This window comes from Corapipo altera, unplaced genomic scaffold (genome assembly GCF_003945725.1).
Source record: "Corapipo altera isolate COAL_440 unplaced genomic scaffold, ASM394572v1 181b, whole genome shotgun sequence".
Lineage (NCBI taxonomy): Eukaryota > Metazoa > Chordata > Aves > Passeriformes > Pipridae > Corapipo > Corapipo altera.
In genome coordinates, this window is record NW_020884963.1 from 169,686 (window position 1) to 184,519 (window position 14,834).

General features: G+C 49.0%; 2 protein-coding genes and 1 non-coding gene across 6 annotated transcripts in view; 2 read left to right on the forward strand and 1 right to left on the reverse strand.

The window, feature by feature from the left end:
- Positions 1-1,338: 1,338 nt before the first annotated feature.
- Positions 1,339-1,436, forward strand: LOC113957254. The gene has a single exon (XR_003531108.1). It is a non-coding gene; the product is annotated as a Z30 small nucleolar RNA (small nucleolar RNA).
- A 1,881-nt stretch (positions 1,437-3,317) lies between these two features.
- Positions 3,318-6,873, reverse strand: PEX12 (peroxisomal biogenesis factor 12). The gene is made up of 3 exons (XM_027664510.1): positions 6,723-6,873; positions 5,811-6,355; positions 3,318-5,151 (listed from the first exon to the last, which is right to left on the reverse strand). Exons 1-3 carry the CDS (start codon positions 6,846-6,848, stop codon positions 4,752-4,754), a joined length of 1,071 nt encoding a protein of 356 aa, XP_027520311.1. The 5' UTR covers positions 6,849-6,873; the 3' UTR covers positions 3,318-4,751.
- A 119-nt stretch (positions 6,874-6,992) lies between these two features.
- Positions 6,993-14,834, forward strand: part of AP2B1 (adaptor related protein complex 2 subunit beta 1) — a 78,609-nt gene continuing 70,767 nt past the window's right edge. For 2 of the 4 annotated variants that reach the window (XM_027664433.1, XM_027664435.1), the window contains exons 1-3: positions 6,993-7,064; positions 11,261-11,318; positions 13,332-13,437. In XM_027664433.1, the coding sequence (XP_027520234.1) occupies positions 11,282-11,318; positions 13,332-13,437 (143 nt within the window). In that variant the 5' untranslated portion in view covers positions 6,993-7,064; positions 11,261-11,281. Of the gene's footprint in view, positions 7,074-10,789; positions 10,944-11,260; positions 11,319-13,331; positions 13,438-14,834 lie in introns of those variants that run through there. The other 2 variants (XM_027664432.1, XM_027664434.1) reach the window with 2 other exon arrangements.

Below are 14,834 nucleotides of genomic sequence, written 5' to 3' on the forward strand. Positions count from 1 at the left end.
GGTGATGCCCACAACAGGCATAGCACGATGAAATGTTGAGGTTTGGAGGTTATGAGAGGAACCACGAGCATAGTCTTTCCTTGCGTGTTAAGGAAAAGAAATAAGTGGAAAGTGCCTCTAGCTTCCTGAATTTAGAAAAGCCTAACATTTGTTAAGCTAACAGGTTTGATGACATGAAGGCAAATTTATTTGGAGCATTATTTCTGTGTATAGTATCTTCTCCATACTGTAACCATATTCAGTTTACAATGACAGCGGGAGGATATCAGACTCTTCTTCCAAACCACATGCTGTGGTGGAAAATATGGTTTGTTTTTAACGAGCCTGCAATTTTTGGATACCCACTCTTAGGGATGTTGAATCTGCCTTTCCAAAGTACTTTACATTAACTCTGTGCAGAGTTTTATCTAACCAACATCTCTGACACCAAGACAAAAACCCCACATTGATATTGAAGGGTGAAGTTTTCCTTCTCTCACTGAAGCTTCTCTGTGGAGCAACTGGGTTCTACTAATCCTAATACTAATACTAATCCTGTTCCTGAAAGTGCGGAAACTACTTATGTAAAAGCCATTTATTGGCATTTTTTTAGCTAAAACACAGACGCAACAGCCACTTTAAACTGACAGAGCCCGCCCGCACCCTCAGGCCCCCTCAGACCGCTCTGGGCGGGAAACGCTCGCACCGCCCCCGGCTCTTGTAACGCGCCTTCCTATTGGCTCCCTCTCTGCCCAGCCGGCAGAGCCGCGCGCTGCCATTGGCTGTTTGCCACTGGGGGTGGGGCAAAGGCGGGTGGCTCCGGCCTGGCATGGCCGGGCCTGGGGGAGGCGAGAGCGGCGTGAGGGGACACGGGACAACGGGGCTGGGAGGGGGGGTTCGGGGCCGGGGGCCTGCAGAAGGGCAGCTCAGGACTTGGTGTTGGGGGTCACGGAATATGGGAGGCTGAGGATATTTGGGGGGGGGCTCGGGGCATGCGGGGCTGGGTTAGGGCGGACGCGGGCAGAGGAACTGGGAGCTGGAGAGCTGCAGGGGCCTGGGGGAAAAATACAGGGAAGGAGATGGGAGAGTGCAAACGTGTGGCGTGAGGGATCAAAACAGGCCTCTGGACCCCTGGAGCGACACTGATTGCGGCGGCATTCATGGGTATGACACGGGTTTTTCCTCATTGTAGAGCCTGGAATGCGCACTCGTCACCGGCTTCCCCAGGTTGGCTCCAGCAGGGATGTCCCTCCCTTCCTGAGCTCCCCTGCTACACGTGCTCCTCCTCCTAGGAAGGAGGAAACCCCCTACTGCTAACTTGGGATCAGGCTCCTTATGGAATGGAAACAGATTCGCCCAAAGCAATGATGAGCGAAGTATAGTCTGAACTGGTATTGCCGAGGCTCCGTGTCTCTGCTCTGACCAGGGCATGATCACCTAATCTTCTCTCTGAGCTTCTTTAGGCTAAGCTCGTCTGCAGGAAACAGCTTTGCTGCTTCTTGAAACTTTTTGATGCCCCCCCCCCCCAAAAAAAAAAAAATTTTTTTGAAAAAAAAATCAGAATTTTTAGCAAAATTTTTAATCGCAGAAAAAGAAAACCTCGATTTGAAAAATGTTGTTTGGGTTTGTGTGTCTTTCTGCAATGCTGGGTTTAGGACTGAGCTTGCAGTGAGGGGGATTTCTTGTTTTGTCTCGTATGTATGACATGGCTCATAAAATTCCAGATACTCTGCCCCTGTATCTTCTCTGTAGGGTGGAGTCTGAGCTGCCTGTCCTGTAGATGCTCATTAGCAGTTTGTCCAGCTGCATTCTCATCTAGAGATTGCCAGCACAGAGCCAGGAGTATTTTTGGAATACTCTTGATGAAGTGCAGCCCCTTTGGGGCTGGGGGAGAGGCTGGGCTAATTAAGCAAGGAGAAGGAAGGAGAGAAAGCTGTTCTCTAACCCAATTTTTTGTTCTTTTCCAGGTCCTGTTGACACCTTTGTATTCATTTCTCTCTTTCTGTGGAGAAGGAAGCATCTATGGGGAATATCTACCTATAAGTATGTTATGGTGGTTTTTCCCTTAACAGGAAAAGCTACATGATTTCTTTCAAGGAAATAAGAAAAGTTGCTAATACATTGCTTTTTGAACACCGTGTAGATGAGCTGTGAATGCACCTCAGGTTCACTAATTATTTGTTAACAGACTTGCAAAGTCAAGTTCTGGCAGAGAAGTCCTGGGCAGCTCCAGGGCTGTTGTTGATGTTGGTGAAATTCTATTAAGCAAAAACTAAGCATTCTGAAGGCATATGTATGATACATCACTGTATGTAAGACACAAATTAGTATGTGAGTCCAAAGGTTGGCTTAATAAAGTTGGTGTTACCTGAAAAAAAAAACTCCTCTTGTCTATCTTTAGCCCATCATGGCTTTAAGAACACTATCACAGTTAAAAAGCAGATAAATGGGAATTTTTCTATAACCCTGACAGGTCTTGTAGTTTTAGAACATTAAAACTGATAAATGTGTATGTATTTGGCTACTAAGGACAGGTTTTGACAAAGTCATATCCAAGCTGGCATCCTGCAGCCATCTACAGGAGCACATAAAATCCACTGGGTGACTGCTGAGCCTTGTCACCATTGTGGGCTCGAAGCCTGCTACTCAATTAAGGAGTAAAATTTAATTTAAAGAGCAATTTAATGTTCAAAAGAGTAATCACAGCTGCTCAGAACTGCGAGGCTTAGGCGTGGGTGTTCTGTGGAGGTCTTGGAGCTGCTGTGGAGTTGGCCAAATCCAGGTTTGGCAGGGACAGGGTGTTGTGCAGTGGGGAGTGGAAGGCAGCCAGGGCCTGGCAGGCAGTGGGCATTCTGGGGGAGAGGAAGAGAATAATCCTGGGAGAAGGAGGTGTAGAGGCCCTGGAGCAGTGTGGGATCAGGCAACTCTGTTGTGCTGTTTGGCCTTTAATGAATCCTTCTGGATTAGAGGGAGGATGGTGCAGAACCTGCCCAAGAGCTCTGCAGTGCTGGCAGGTGAGTCAGCATTGGTCAGTCTTCTGTCCCAGGTCTGCCCAGCTTCTCCCTGAGCAGCAGATGGATAATTTGGAAAGCACAGGAAGGACAAAAGGAAAATAAACCACTTGTGAAAGTGAATCATTAGTCAAATGCTTCAGCCCTTATTTAAATGAGCAGTTGCACTGGAGTCACCAGGACATTAATACCCAGGCCAAGGCCAACCCTCTGAAAAGTGATTTGAAATCTCAGATAATCTCACACCCTGATGGGATTGCTCTTCCAGTAAGATGTGTGTGCTCTTACTGGCTCTCTGAAGGAAGAGAGGTGTCTTCATGGATCCTGTAACTACTGGAGAAAGGAGAAATGAGACAGTTTTTATTGTTATTCCATAGTGGCACAGGTAGAAGGGTCTGGAAGTTGTACAGAGATAAAAAAAACAAGTGTCAGGGACAAATCTCATTTGTTACAACAGGTGTTTTCCAGAGCATCTTTGGGAGGATGCAAATTACTGTATTTTCCCCCATTATTCAGTAACCTTGCTATCTTAGTTACAGGTGAGGGAGGATAGTGGAGATTTTTATCTTCTGAAGCAGAGCTAAAGCGGGGGGAAAAATGAGATACCTGGTTCAGTGGATTAAATGTCTGAAGGTATCTCTTAATCTGGAAAGGACTTGTACTTTGTGCAGCAAACTTTGCTCTTGAGTTCTTTGTAAGCACTGTCACTGTGATGTCTGGAGCACTGCTGCTCCCTAGAGTCAGGAAAAAACCTTGCAGCTGTCAAGCAGGAACCAGCCACGGCACACAGGTTTTCTTTCCTCCTGTGTTCAGTGAAAGGATGTTTTGTATTGATAAGAATGTGCTACATGGCTGGGACTGCAATATTTGCAATGTAATACTTAAGAGATTCTCAGCTTACAAAACGCTAATCTTACATCCATTATCATCACATGAAAAGATGAAAGCAGCTTTAGTCTGGTCCCTCTTATGTAAATAGAGCCCCCAGAGGAGCAAACTCTATTGGAACCAGAAAATAATTAAGTTAGGTTCTCAATCAAGAAAGAATTTTGCTTTATAAAAGCAGATAATAACGAATGCAAAGACTTATTTAACAAAAAGCAACTCTCACCATTTGGCAGCTTCTGTTTTAATCTGGTTTGTCATTTTCCTCCCTTGTGCAGAAAATGTAATGTTCCTTGTTTGTACACATGACCTTTTGTTCCTTTAACGAGTCAGAAGTCTTAATTTAGAACTACTGATGGCAATTAGGGGTGTGATGTTCTCCATTCAGGGGTGAGTAGCCTGAAAATGCAGGAGGCTGAAGGGCAGCATAACCAGAGCAGAGGTTTAAGCCCATCTCCACCTCTGACAAGCCCCAGTGCCAGAGCTCAGCCTGGGAAGCTGCTAAGGGAAGAAAAACTCTCCTAGAGAATTTCCCTACCTCTTTAATTTGCTGGCTCATGCCCTCGGGCAGGACTTTTACCAGGGCTCGTCTCTGATCCTCACATCTGCATTCTTCTTATCCAAATTCTTCCCTTTCAGCTGGTCTTTGAAGGCATTTCTGTACTGTCTGACAGACTGGGGCTGCCTGATCCCTCTGGAACTGCCACAGGATGTTGGAACAGCTTACCAACAAAGGGGAGAGCCTTGCCAGAACGCACAGAGGCAGCAAAACCGATGGACCACCAAATTCAAAGGAGCTGCAGAGCTCACCGAGGAGCTGCAGCGGCCGGAATTCCTGGGATGTAAGAAGGGCTGATGGGGGCTCCCAGCAGCCTTTCAGCTCTCAGGGGAGTACAGTTTGACGAGGTGCTGCAGCTCTGTGGCATAGCCCGTGACAGGGCAGCGCTGGTGAGCCTTCACATGGCTGTAGATGCAGCGGTAGCAGAACACGAAGCCGGACGTGGACAGGGCCGTGGCGTTCACGCGGATCTTGCGGCACAGAGGGCACACGGTCTTCAGTTTGGGCAGCAGAGCTGAGCTGGGCTCGTGGTCCAGGTGCACAGGAGGTGGAGGAGTTGGGAGAGCTGTCAGAGACTTGATGGTCTCCTGGTTCTCTGAGGAGTACCACCAGTCCAGGAACTGGAGGAAGAACACGCTGACGGACAGCCCGGTGGAGAGGGAGAAGGCGATGCCACCCAGAGCTTTTCTCAGTGCCAGCTGCACTCGGGATGTAAAGCTGTGGCAGAGAGAAGAGTATGGAGAGACGGTCACCACTGCACATTTATTCATCTAGAAACCGTGGAAAAAAGTACTTGGGGAGTCACTGCTTCCTACAGCTCCTTAATGCTGAGGAAGTTGATCAGCGTGTCCCGTGTCTGTAGTGAGGCACGTGTTAGGATGTTTCTCTCATATTCTTTGTATTTTAAGAAAGATCCAAATCCTCTTTCATTCAGAAGTCTAAATTAAGAGAGTTTGGATTGAGGGGACTTGGGCCACAAAGCATTTCACTTATGGCTGACTGTTTTACAGAATATTAAGTGTGGTCATGACTAGCTGCTGCTCAGGAAAATCAAAGAGCTAAGCTTCAGTCCTTTTAGCAGCATTGCTGCAGTCTAATTTCCTTGTTGGAAAAGTGCAGGTAAAGACTGGACAGGATAAAGGCTGGAATGCCCCAAAAGACCCCCCAAACCCTGCAATTTCATTACCACAAGATGTTAAGCTAATCCCTGCTACTTTTTTCCTTACTTTCACTAACAATACTCCCTTTTTTTGAGCACATTTTGCCATTCTTCATATTGAAGAATTTCTGGAGAACAAGGCACTTTTGCTTTGCAGCATCACCTCAAAATTAACACACCCAAGGAACCCCCTGGAGAGCAGCGGGTTCTGACATACCTGTGTGTCTGACTTGAGGTGGCTCCAGACAATTTGTTCTCCAGGGCCTGGATGTCCTCTGCAGTCAGCCTGACCAGGCGGACCCCAGCCAGCCTCAGCAAGGGGGAATGATGCTGAGCTTTCCCGAGGATGTAGCACAGCTGCTGGATAAGAAACCAGCCCTCCCAGGTCATGTTTACAAAGGGGTAGGCAGCTAGAAAGGCTCTGTAGAAGCGCTTCCAGGATGACGATGGAGGGTGGATGGAGTACTCATCCTCCTCCCTCAGGCTGGACACCAGTTTCTCCAGCTTTCCTTTCAGGTAAGGAACAAGAACCAGCAGGAGCAGAGATTTCCAGTGCTGCCTCTTTGGCAGGCCAGCCGTGGCCAGGGCCTGCCGTGTGCCCTCTCCCATCGGGATCCTCTTCAAGCTATAGAAGTTCTCGGAGAAGGAGGCGCTGCACCTGGCCAGGTAGTGCTGCTGGAGCAGCAGATCCAGAAGGACGTAGATCTCATCAAACCAGTGCCACAAGGAGCCGTATCGGGCAGGATTGGACTCGGCAAGGACCTGTTGTGAAAGGGGACGTAGAAGGAATCACAGAATGGTTTGGGTTGGAAGGGTTCAAAGACCATCCTGTTCCACCCCCTGCCATGGGCAGGGACACCTTCCACTAGCCCAGGTTGCTCCAAGCCCTGTCCAACCTGGCCTTGGACACTTCCAGGGCTGGGGCAGCCACAGCTTCTCTGGGCAACCTGTGGCAGAGCCTCACCACCCTCACAGGGAAGGAGCTGAAAGTGGAGTATTGTGCTAAATTATAACTTCTACAGCTCTACACGACGCCTCCGGTTCGGGAGAGTCACAACTGCCCCACTGCCTGTGAGAGGAGCCCGGCCCCACTCCTGTGCCCTCCCCCGCGGCCCGGCCCGCCCCTCACCTTGACCAGGTGCTGCAGGGCGGGTTTCACGGCGGCCATCAGGCTGTCCTGGGCCACCGCCTCGAACACAGACGGCCTGTCCCCGCCGGCCGGGGCGGCCGTGAGGTGAGCGCCCACCTCCGCCATAGCACCGCCGCGCCCGCCCGGCCGCCGGGGGGAGCCGCCGCGCCGCGCCCCACACGGGCACCGCTCCGCCCCGCCCACCCGGAAGTGCGAGCGGCCTGCGCTCCGCCCGCTCTATGGTGGGGGGCGCGGCCGCTCTGGGCGTGGGAGGGTTTGATCTCGCTGCTCGCGAGTCCGCCCGGCCCCGCCGCTTCCGGTTCCGCCACCGCCCCCGCAGCGGTGAGTCCGGTCCGTGAGTGGGGCCGGGAACTGGGATGGACTGGGACGGACTGGGATGGACTGGAAGGGGGCCGGGAGGGGCACTGGGAGGGGCACTGAGAGGGAGGACTGGGATAGGGTGGGGAGGGGCACTGGTGGGGGGGGGGGGCACTGGGGGGGGGGGAGGGCGGTGGGGGGGGGGGGGGAGGGCGGACTGGGATAGGGTGGGGAGGAGCACTGGTGGAGTCCTGGGAGGGTCTGGGAGGAGATACTGGGAGGACGTGAGAGACACTGGTGGGGTACTGGGAGGGGAGACTGGGACAGGGTGGAAAGGGGCACTGGGGGACGCTGGCAGGTGATACTGGGTGGAGGTGAGGGGCACTGGTGGAGCATTGGGAGGGATACTGGGAGGGGGGACTGGAACAGGACGTGGAGGGTTGCTGGTGAGGCACTGGGAGGGGCGCTGTTGATGTACTGGGAGAGGATGGGGGGGTCACTGAGAGGAATGGGCAGGTGGGTGCAGAGGTACTGGGAGGAGGCACAGGGCTGGGGGTGGTGGGTGGGCAGGTGCTGGGGCTTGGTGGGACTGGGGAAGGGAAGTCGGGTGGGAATGAACACAGCAAACTACTGGGACACTGGTGAGGCCAAGCAGGGAGGAGGGCTGGAGTGCTGAGAGGGACTGGGCAGGCACTGCTGGGGCTGGGAATGCTGGGGAGGGAAGCTGGGATTGGTGGGGAATGATCCTGCGACTGTGGGATTCTGGGGAGATCCATGGAATGCTGCTGAGAGGGAAGGGCTGGTGGACAGGGGCTTGAGGGGGGTACTGAGGTGCCAGGGGGGAGTGTGGGGGGTGCTGTGAGTCCTGCTGGAGGTGTGGGGGTGACAGCAGAGCTGGGATGGGGGTTCCAAGGAGTTGGGAGGTGACAGGAGGCAGAGGGCGTTTGAGAGTGGAGGGGGGAGCACCACGAATTCCCTGCCCCAGCACAAGCTGCAGGTTTCTGGAGCCTCAGCACTGCTCTGCCATCCATGTTCCATTGTCCTGTTTATTTTCCTGGTGTTCCAGTGGCTCTGGACCACTCTTGGGCTGTCATGTGGCTCCTTGAGAGGCTTTTCAGGGGAAATGGGTGGCACCACTTAACACTGGAGTTAAACCAGGGATCATTGTAGAGATCTGGGGGTGCAATAGTGGATTGTTTCGATGCCAGGGAGCTTGGATCTATCCCAAAGCCTTAAACCTACCTCTTCCCTGTGTGGAATGAGTGGTGGGGAGCTGATCAGGCTGTTGTTGGAGCCACATGTGGGGTAAAGCAGGTGTTGGTCAGACAGAGGATTCAGTTTTCTGTGTGGTTTGGGGCTGAGGAGGTTTATCTTACTGGCTGTGATGGTTCTTTAGTCCTTTCACTTAATCATGGTTTTGGTTCAGTCTGGATTTAAATGTCAATAAATAGCATTAAGAACTGCTGGACTTTTCTGGAGCAATTCCTGTATTTAATGTCTTCTTGTTTGCTGGGTTTGGATCAGGAGCCTTTTGCTGTCAGCTTTGAACACCTCTTACCTGTTTCCACCTTAGCAAGGGCTGGACACAAACAATAGTAAGGAGGGGGCAACCTGATGTGGATTTTCTTCTAAAAATACAAGGTTGTTCATGATGCTGTCATAATTTATCTTGGCTCCCTGCAGTTTAGATTTGTGTCCAGGAAGCTGGCATTTTCTGGAGGGATACAAACAGCAGTGTTTTAAATATCTGGGCTGTTTTGCTTTTATTTGCTGCAAACCATGCTGAGGTTGTTAGTGATGAGATAATGCTCAGTGCTGCTGGCAAGCTGTGAGCAATGTGCAAAGCAAGCCCTGACATACATGAAGCAAAAATGTGTGTGCTCAGGAGAAAAAGGGCTTTATCCTGTGGTACACTTGGAATAGGGTGATTTGGTTGCTGACCCAAGTCAGTTCTCATTTACAGCCTGTCAGAGCAGGTTGTAAAGACATGGGCTGTGCTTGGCCCTGTCTGAGTGTTTCTAGGATTCTTCATGTTCCCAAGAATGTGATCTGAAGGGAGGAAAAACAGTAAAATGTCCTGCTTTAGGGATTTAATGATCATCCCTGAAATTCAGAGAAGTCCCTCCCTCTGTGTGTGGGGCTTTATGCAACTGGGATGATGTTTATGGTGGTTTGGGTTTTTTTCTCCTCGATTTGCTCTCTAATCTGCTGCTCTGGCCCCAGTTAAAGCTGTATTAGAGTAGCTCAGCTGGGAGAGATGACCCTGGCAGACAAATCCACATATAATGCAAACAAAGAACATTGAGGCCACGTTCAATGCCTTTTCCATGGCACTGTGCCAAGTACTCTCATAGAGAAAAACATTTAAGTCATCTTTTAAGCTGGGCTCAAACCTGAAGGACTGTGCCACAGTAACATTGCAGCTGAACACAGGGTCTGGTTTTAATTACAAAACAGGCCCCACAGCAGCCTCTGCTTTCAGGGGGGCTGTGATATTTTTGCTGGAAAAATTTGCAGTGCTGTGGCTCGTGTGGCTTTCCCAACCCAGCCTCTGTTTTGGAAGGAGGTTAAACCTCCTCTGCAGGAGGAACGTGCTTCCAGAGCTGCCTCCAGGCATAGTTTGCTCTCCAGCTTGGAGCAGAAAGGGAGAGAAATCAAACCCAAACGCAGTAATTCTGCCTAATAAGGATGTGGCAGTAACCACAAGGCAAGCAGGAGCTCCAGGGAACTGGGAAGAGCAACAGGTTGTTCCTCATCCCGTTGTTTGGCAGTTGGGCAAGATGATCCCAGCAATGCCATGTGGGGCACAGAGAAGGAGGTGGGAATTGGGGAATTACCCCTGAGCTGCTGCTGGGAATTCAACTGCCAAGGTGTTAAACTGCTCTGGGTGGATGGGGGCAAAGGAATGGTGATGGGGTTGGGGTTGGTTAAGGGATGAGGAAGGAAAGTGTTAAGGAACACCCAGCTGGTTGCACTGCTGGGCAGAGTCTTGGAGTTCAGAGCTGTGCTGGTCCTTTTGTTGCTGAGCCAGCAAGACCTGCAGGGTTTAGAGGCAAGACAGGCAGCATTTAGGGAACAGATGACTTAGTGCTTTGCTAGCAGCGTTTAAGGTCATGGAAGGATGTGTAAGAAAAGGAGAATTGGGGGGGAAAAATAGAAAAAGGAGGTAAGAGATGGAAAAAAGCCTTTTTCGAGGTGGTTTTAGGGTCATATTTCCTGGTGCTGATACAGGCTGTTTCATCAAGAGCAGTCAAACTGCCCACTCCTCTGCTTGTTTTTCAACCAGTACTTGAAAATTCTTTGAGTCATGTTTGTCACAGAGCTGGCATTTATCAGAATAAAATGATGGATATCCAGATACGTCTGGGCAATCTCTGTACTCTAAGGCATTAATAATTTAGTGAGCAAGAGAAGTGCTGGTGGTGAGACCATTCTGCTGGCTCTGCTGAGCACTTTGCTGGCCCGACAGCATCTTTTGGTCCTGCCCACAAAACAGGCAGTGCAGCACTGAAATAACAAGCTTGTGTGTGTCTCAGAGGTGGGATGTTGGATCTTGGCAGAGAAAAATTTCGATTTCAAGCTTGAGAGAACTGAAAAGTAATGGCTGTTCTTTCAAAAAAAAAAAAAAGAAAGAAAACAAACCCACAACTGCTTTGCATCTTCTGGGAACAAAAGGAGGGAAAGAAATGAAAGGCCTGGGGGTGGGTGTTGCAAGTGGGGTTAATTGTGCCTTCCGTGAAGATGCAGCACAGGGAAATATCGTTAGGGGGAGATGACAGTTTCCTTTGTCTGAAACGTGGAGTTCTCCCTGCCAGGCGAGATATTAAATGTGCTTTTTCTTGGAAAATGGAATAGCATACCCAGGAAAGGCAGAGCTGCAGAACACACCAGGATCTGCTGATTGTAAGGAGTTAAAAAACCCCTTTTCCCTTCTGAGACTGGGAATTTGGAAAGCTTTCCCAGCCCATCCGCCACAGGCTGTCGTATTTTCACCAGCACTGTTCATCTGAGCCCTTTAAATCCCTGGGTTTGCCAGGAAATTCCAGCAGCAGGTTGCAGGATGAAGACTGGGAAACTTGTGCCTGTGGATGTAAAACGTTTACTTCTTCCCTCACCCTCACCAACCGTCCTCCCCACGAGTTCCTGCCTCCCAAACTGGGTGTTGCCATCACACAGCTCTGGGAGCTGACTTGTTCTTTTTTTATTATTGTCATTCTCAGGTGTTTTAAGGACCTGGAACCATGACGGACTCCAAATACTTCACGACCAATAAAAAAGGTTGGTGTTCAGCTGGTGCAGTGGATTGGAGGTGGTGGGTGGCTATTTTTACACAGCTTTTTTAACTGCATGCAGAAGGACTTGTGCTTTTCTGGTAGCTCTGTCCCTGTTTCTCTTCTTAATCATCCAGGGAGAAACTTCCAAAGTGGGTCACATGGTGACAAAAGACAAAGCTGGTGTGTTGTACGGTTTTATGATGCACAAAATGACCCAAATTGCTGCTTTTTTAAGGATCAGAGAGCAAAATATTGGGGTTTGAGTGCAGATCTGGTCAGAGACAAAGTTTTAGCTATGGGCTAACGAGTTCCAGACTGAGGATGGTTGTTCTGTTGGGCATCACAGGATTAAATTGATTGAGAGGCATTTAATATTTTGGGTATAAGGGTACTCTACATCAAGTAAAGATAACGGGTTTTCCTACTGCCATTCCCTCCAAAGCTGCACTGCTCTGTTTGACTTTCCTGTGACTTTACTGCAGGTGTGGTGGTCACCTCACCTCAGGACAAACTTCTGCCCTTAAAAATGGGAAACCTGGAAAACATCTTTGAGGACACTTTATCCATTCAGATGCTCCAGAGCTGGGCTTGTTCTGCTGAGACTGTCCCAGACAAATTTTATTTTCTAACCTGTTCTTAAACAAAACATTGTCTCTGAGTGCAGTTTGAGCCTGATGTTGCTCATCCTTCTCCAGTAGATATGGAGAATGGTTTGCATTAACCTCTGCTTTTTAAAATGTCTGGGTGCTTCTGGGGAACACTTGCCAGGGAAAAACCTACACTGTTGATCTATTTACGTTTCATTAAGCTTCAGAATGAGCTCATAAATAAAGCTAATGCAGTTGACATCTTTCTAAGTCACAGCTGTCTGTAAATTCAGTCCTAAAGGCAGGTTTTTCTGGGGTGGCTGCAGGAAGTCTGCCTGCATAGTCTGGGCTCTGGTGAGCTCTGCTGCTGGCTCAGCTCTGCTCCAGGGCATGAGCTCTGGGTGAGTAATGGCAGTGTCTCTCCCTCAGGCAGGAGGGATGACGAGTGGTCCCTCCACTGCATCCTGCAGAACAGCCACTGCTCTTCCCTTCTGAAGTGCCTGGTAGCCCTTTGTGTCAGGCTCTTCAGCAATTACTGCTGCTGCTCTGACAGAGTGGCATTGGTCTTTAGGAATTGAAAGTTGGGGCTAGAATGTGTTTTTTCAGAAATATTTTTGTATTTGTAATGTGTCCTCAGCCTGTGGCTTCCACTGGGAATACTGTTGGCTGTCCTTCCTGGGGAAAGTTGTCTGTCAGCTGGGAGCATTATCCTTCTCATAGCACTTGCTCTGTCTGGAACAGGCCTGATAAACAGTCTTTTGCACATGTTGTTTTATTTTATAAACTTGTTTTGCCAATTTGGTGACCCAACCTGAACTGACCTTCCATGCAGTAATCTCAGGAAGAATTAGTGTTGTGGAAAAGGCTGCTTTGGCAACCTTGGAGTCCAGACAAGCTGTGTTACATGCAGCTTTTGTTAGGAGTAGCTCTGTCTTTCTAGCTTGAAAAGAATTTATTCCACTGGACTAAATAGATGCTTTCCTGTTTCAGCCACAGCATGTGGGCTCCACTCCAGTTTTCCCAGGAAGCAGGCAGTGATGAGCAAAAAAGTTAAAAAGTCTGGGCAAAATTCCTAGCTTAGTTTTTTTTTTCTTGCAGGCACGAATCTGGCATCTCCAAATATCTTTTCATCCTGGTTACATAATAGTTGCCTCTGAGGGATGTGATTTGGTGTTCTGGAAGTGGGAGAGCTGCAACATGCACATTCTTGTTAACAGCTTTTCCCTCAGCAAGGTGTAGCCCCTATCATTCCCTGGAGTGTTGCAGCTTTGCTTCTTATGTTGTCCATAAGGTCTGACAGGTTCCTCGTGCTGCAGCACCAGTTTTATGGGGAAAACAGGCTAGGAAAGTAAAAATTCACTCTTGAACTATCCCTACAGTGAGACCCTTTTCTTCTCCCAAGAGGCTCAATTTGTTTTGTCTTCTGCCAGGAGAGATTTTTGAACTGAAGGCTGAACTCAATAATGAAAAGAAAGAGAAGAGGAAAGAAGCTGTAAAGAAGGTTATTGCAGCCATGACTGTGGGGAAGGATGTCAGGTAAAAGCAACTTGTATCTCTTGGCAGCTCTGGTTGTCCTGGGACTCAGTCAGGTATAGTGATACACATGTCCATGGAGCAGCTCTGAGTTTGGCATCTTGGTGAGGCTGGATGTGTCCTTGCCTGTGCTGTGCCTGTCACAGATTTGTCCAGCTCCTTCCTGTTACTGAGAGCAAAACAAACAACTGTTTTCCCTGCTGGTTTAGCCCAGTGCCAATAGCCCTTTTTGTTTAAACCCACCCAGAATTCAACCAATTTGTATGTTGACTTTAGGTGATGTTTTCTCCCTGCTTGCTATCCTGGGTTTCACTGTTACAAAGGTAATTCCACTTGTTTTTCTCAGCCTCACTTGCCTTAGCATAGATTTGAGCTACGTTTTAAAACGAGCAATTTTTATATTGGACCTGTGTCTCAAAGGGCACCAGCATTTACCTTCTGCAGCACTATCCCCAACACATTTTTCTGTCTTTGAGACAACCAGAAAAACCTGCTTGAGTGAATGCTTTCTCCCTCCAGCTTCTCCTGTTACTGGAGCCTACCAGAAAGTCCCAGCAATCCTGGATTCGTGGCAGCAGCGTGGTCTGTTGCCACGGAAATCAGGATAAGGTTGCAAATTTAGCATCGTGACTTCATTGTAGAATGAAGGAACATGTAAACTGGAAGGAAAAAAACCTGATCTTTTTTTGTCAACAGCACTTACCCTTCACCTTTAGATCCCTACAGCTTTACCTGGGAGCTGCAGAGATCCTTGTGTAACATCCTTGTGTTCTTCTGCAGTGCTGTTTACAGATTGCTGCTTGACATTTGAGTGAAACCCAGCTTGTCAGTGTTTGAGCTCCTAGAATTCACTAGTCTGAAATCTGGCAGGTTCTTTGTAAGTGTCCTGTGTGACCAAAACATTTTTAAGCAACATTTTTTTCTCTCGTGGGTTCATCCCCAGGCCTGGCACGGTAGAATTTTCTTGTTTGGTGAACTCCCCATTTAAAACACATTTAGGAAATTGCATTAGTTTTCACCTCTTCCAGAACTGACCTATGTTAGAGCCCTAGAAGAGATTAAATGATTATAATAAAAGCCACTGCAAACTGTTTTGGGAAGGAAGGTGACCTTTTGTTGGACAGCAGGGTGCTTAAAGTGGAACTCCAGTTTTTCTGGCTTCTTTGATATTGTTACTATCCCTTTTGCCTACTGTGAATTCTTGCTTTTTTTCCTGTGCATGAGAGTGTTGATGTGCTGGAGGGCTGGAAGGCTGTGCAGAGGGATCTGGACAGGTTGGATGGATGGGCTGAGGCCATCCCATGGAACACTCCAGGCTTGGGGCAGAGCAGCTGGAAAGCTGGAAAAGTACCTGGACCTGCTGGTTGACAGTGGCTGAGCATGAGCCCAAGATGTGCCCA

Excerpts from the sequence above, each read along its gene's own strand:
- PEX12 (XM_027664510.1), bottom strand. The coding sequence starts at position 6,848 with ATGGCGGAGGTGGGCGCTCACCTCACGGCCGCCCCGGCCGGCGGGGAC. Across the intron at positions 6,356-6,722 it reads CCCTGCAGCACCTGGTCAAG|GTCCTTGCCGAGTCCAATCC; the intron begins GTGAGGGGCGGG and ends CTTTCACAACAG. Across the intron at positions 5,152-5,810 it reads ACCTCAAGTCAGACACACAG|CTTTACATCCCGAGTGCAGC; the intron begins GTATGTCAGAAC and ends TCTCTGCCACAG.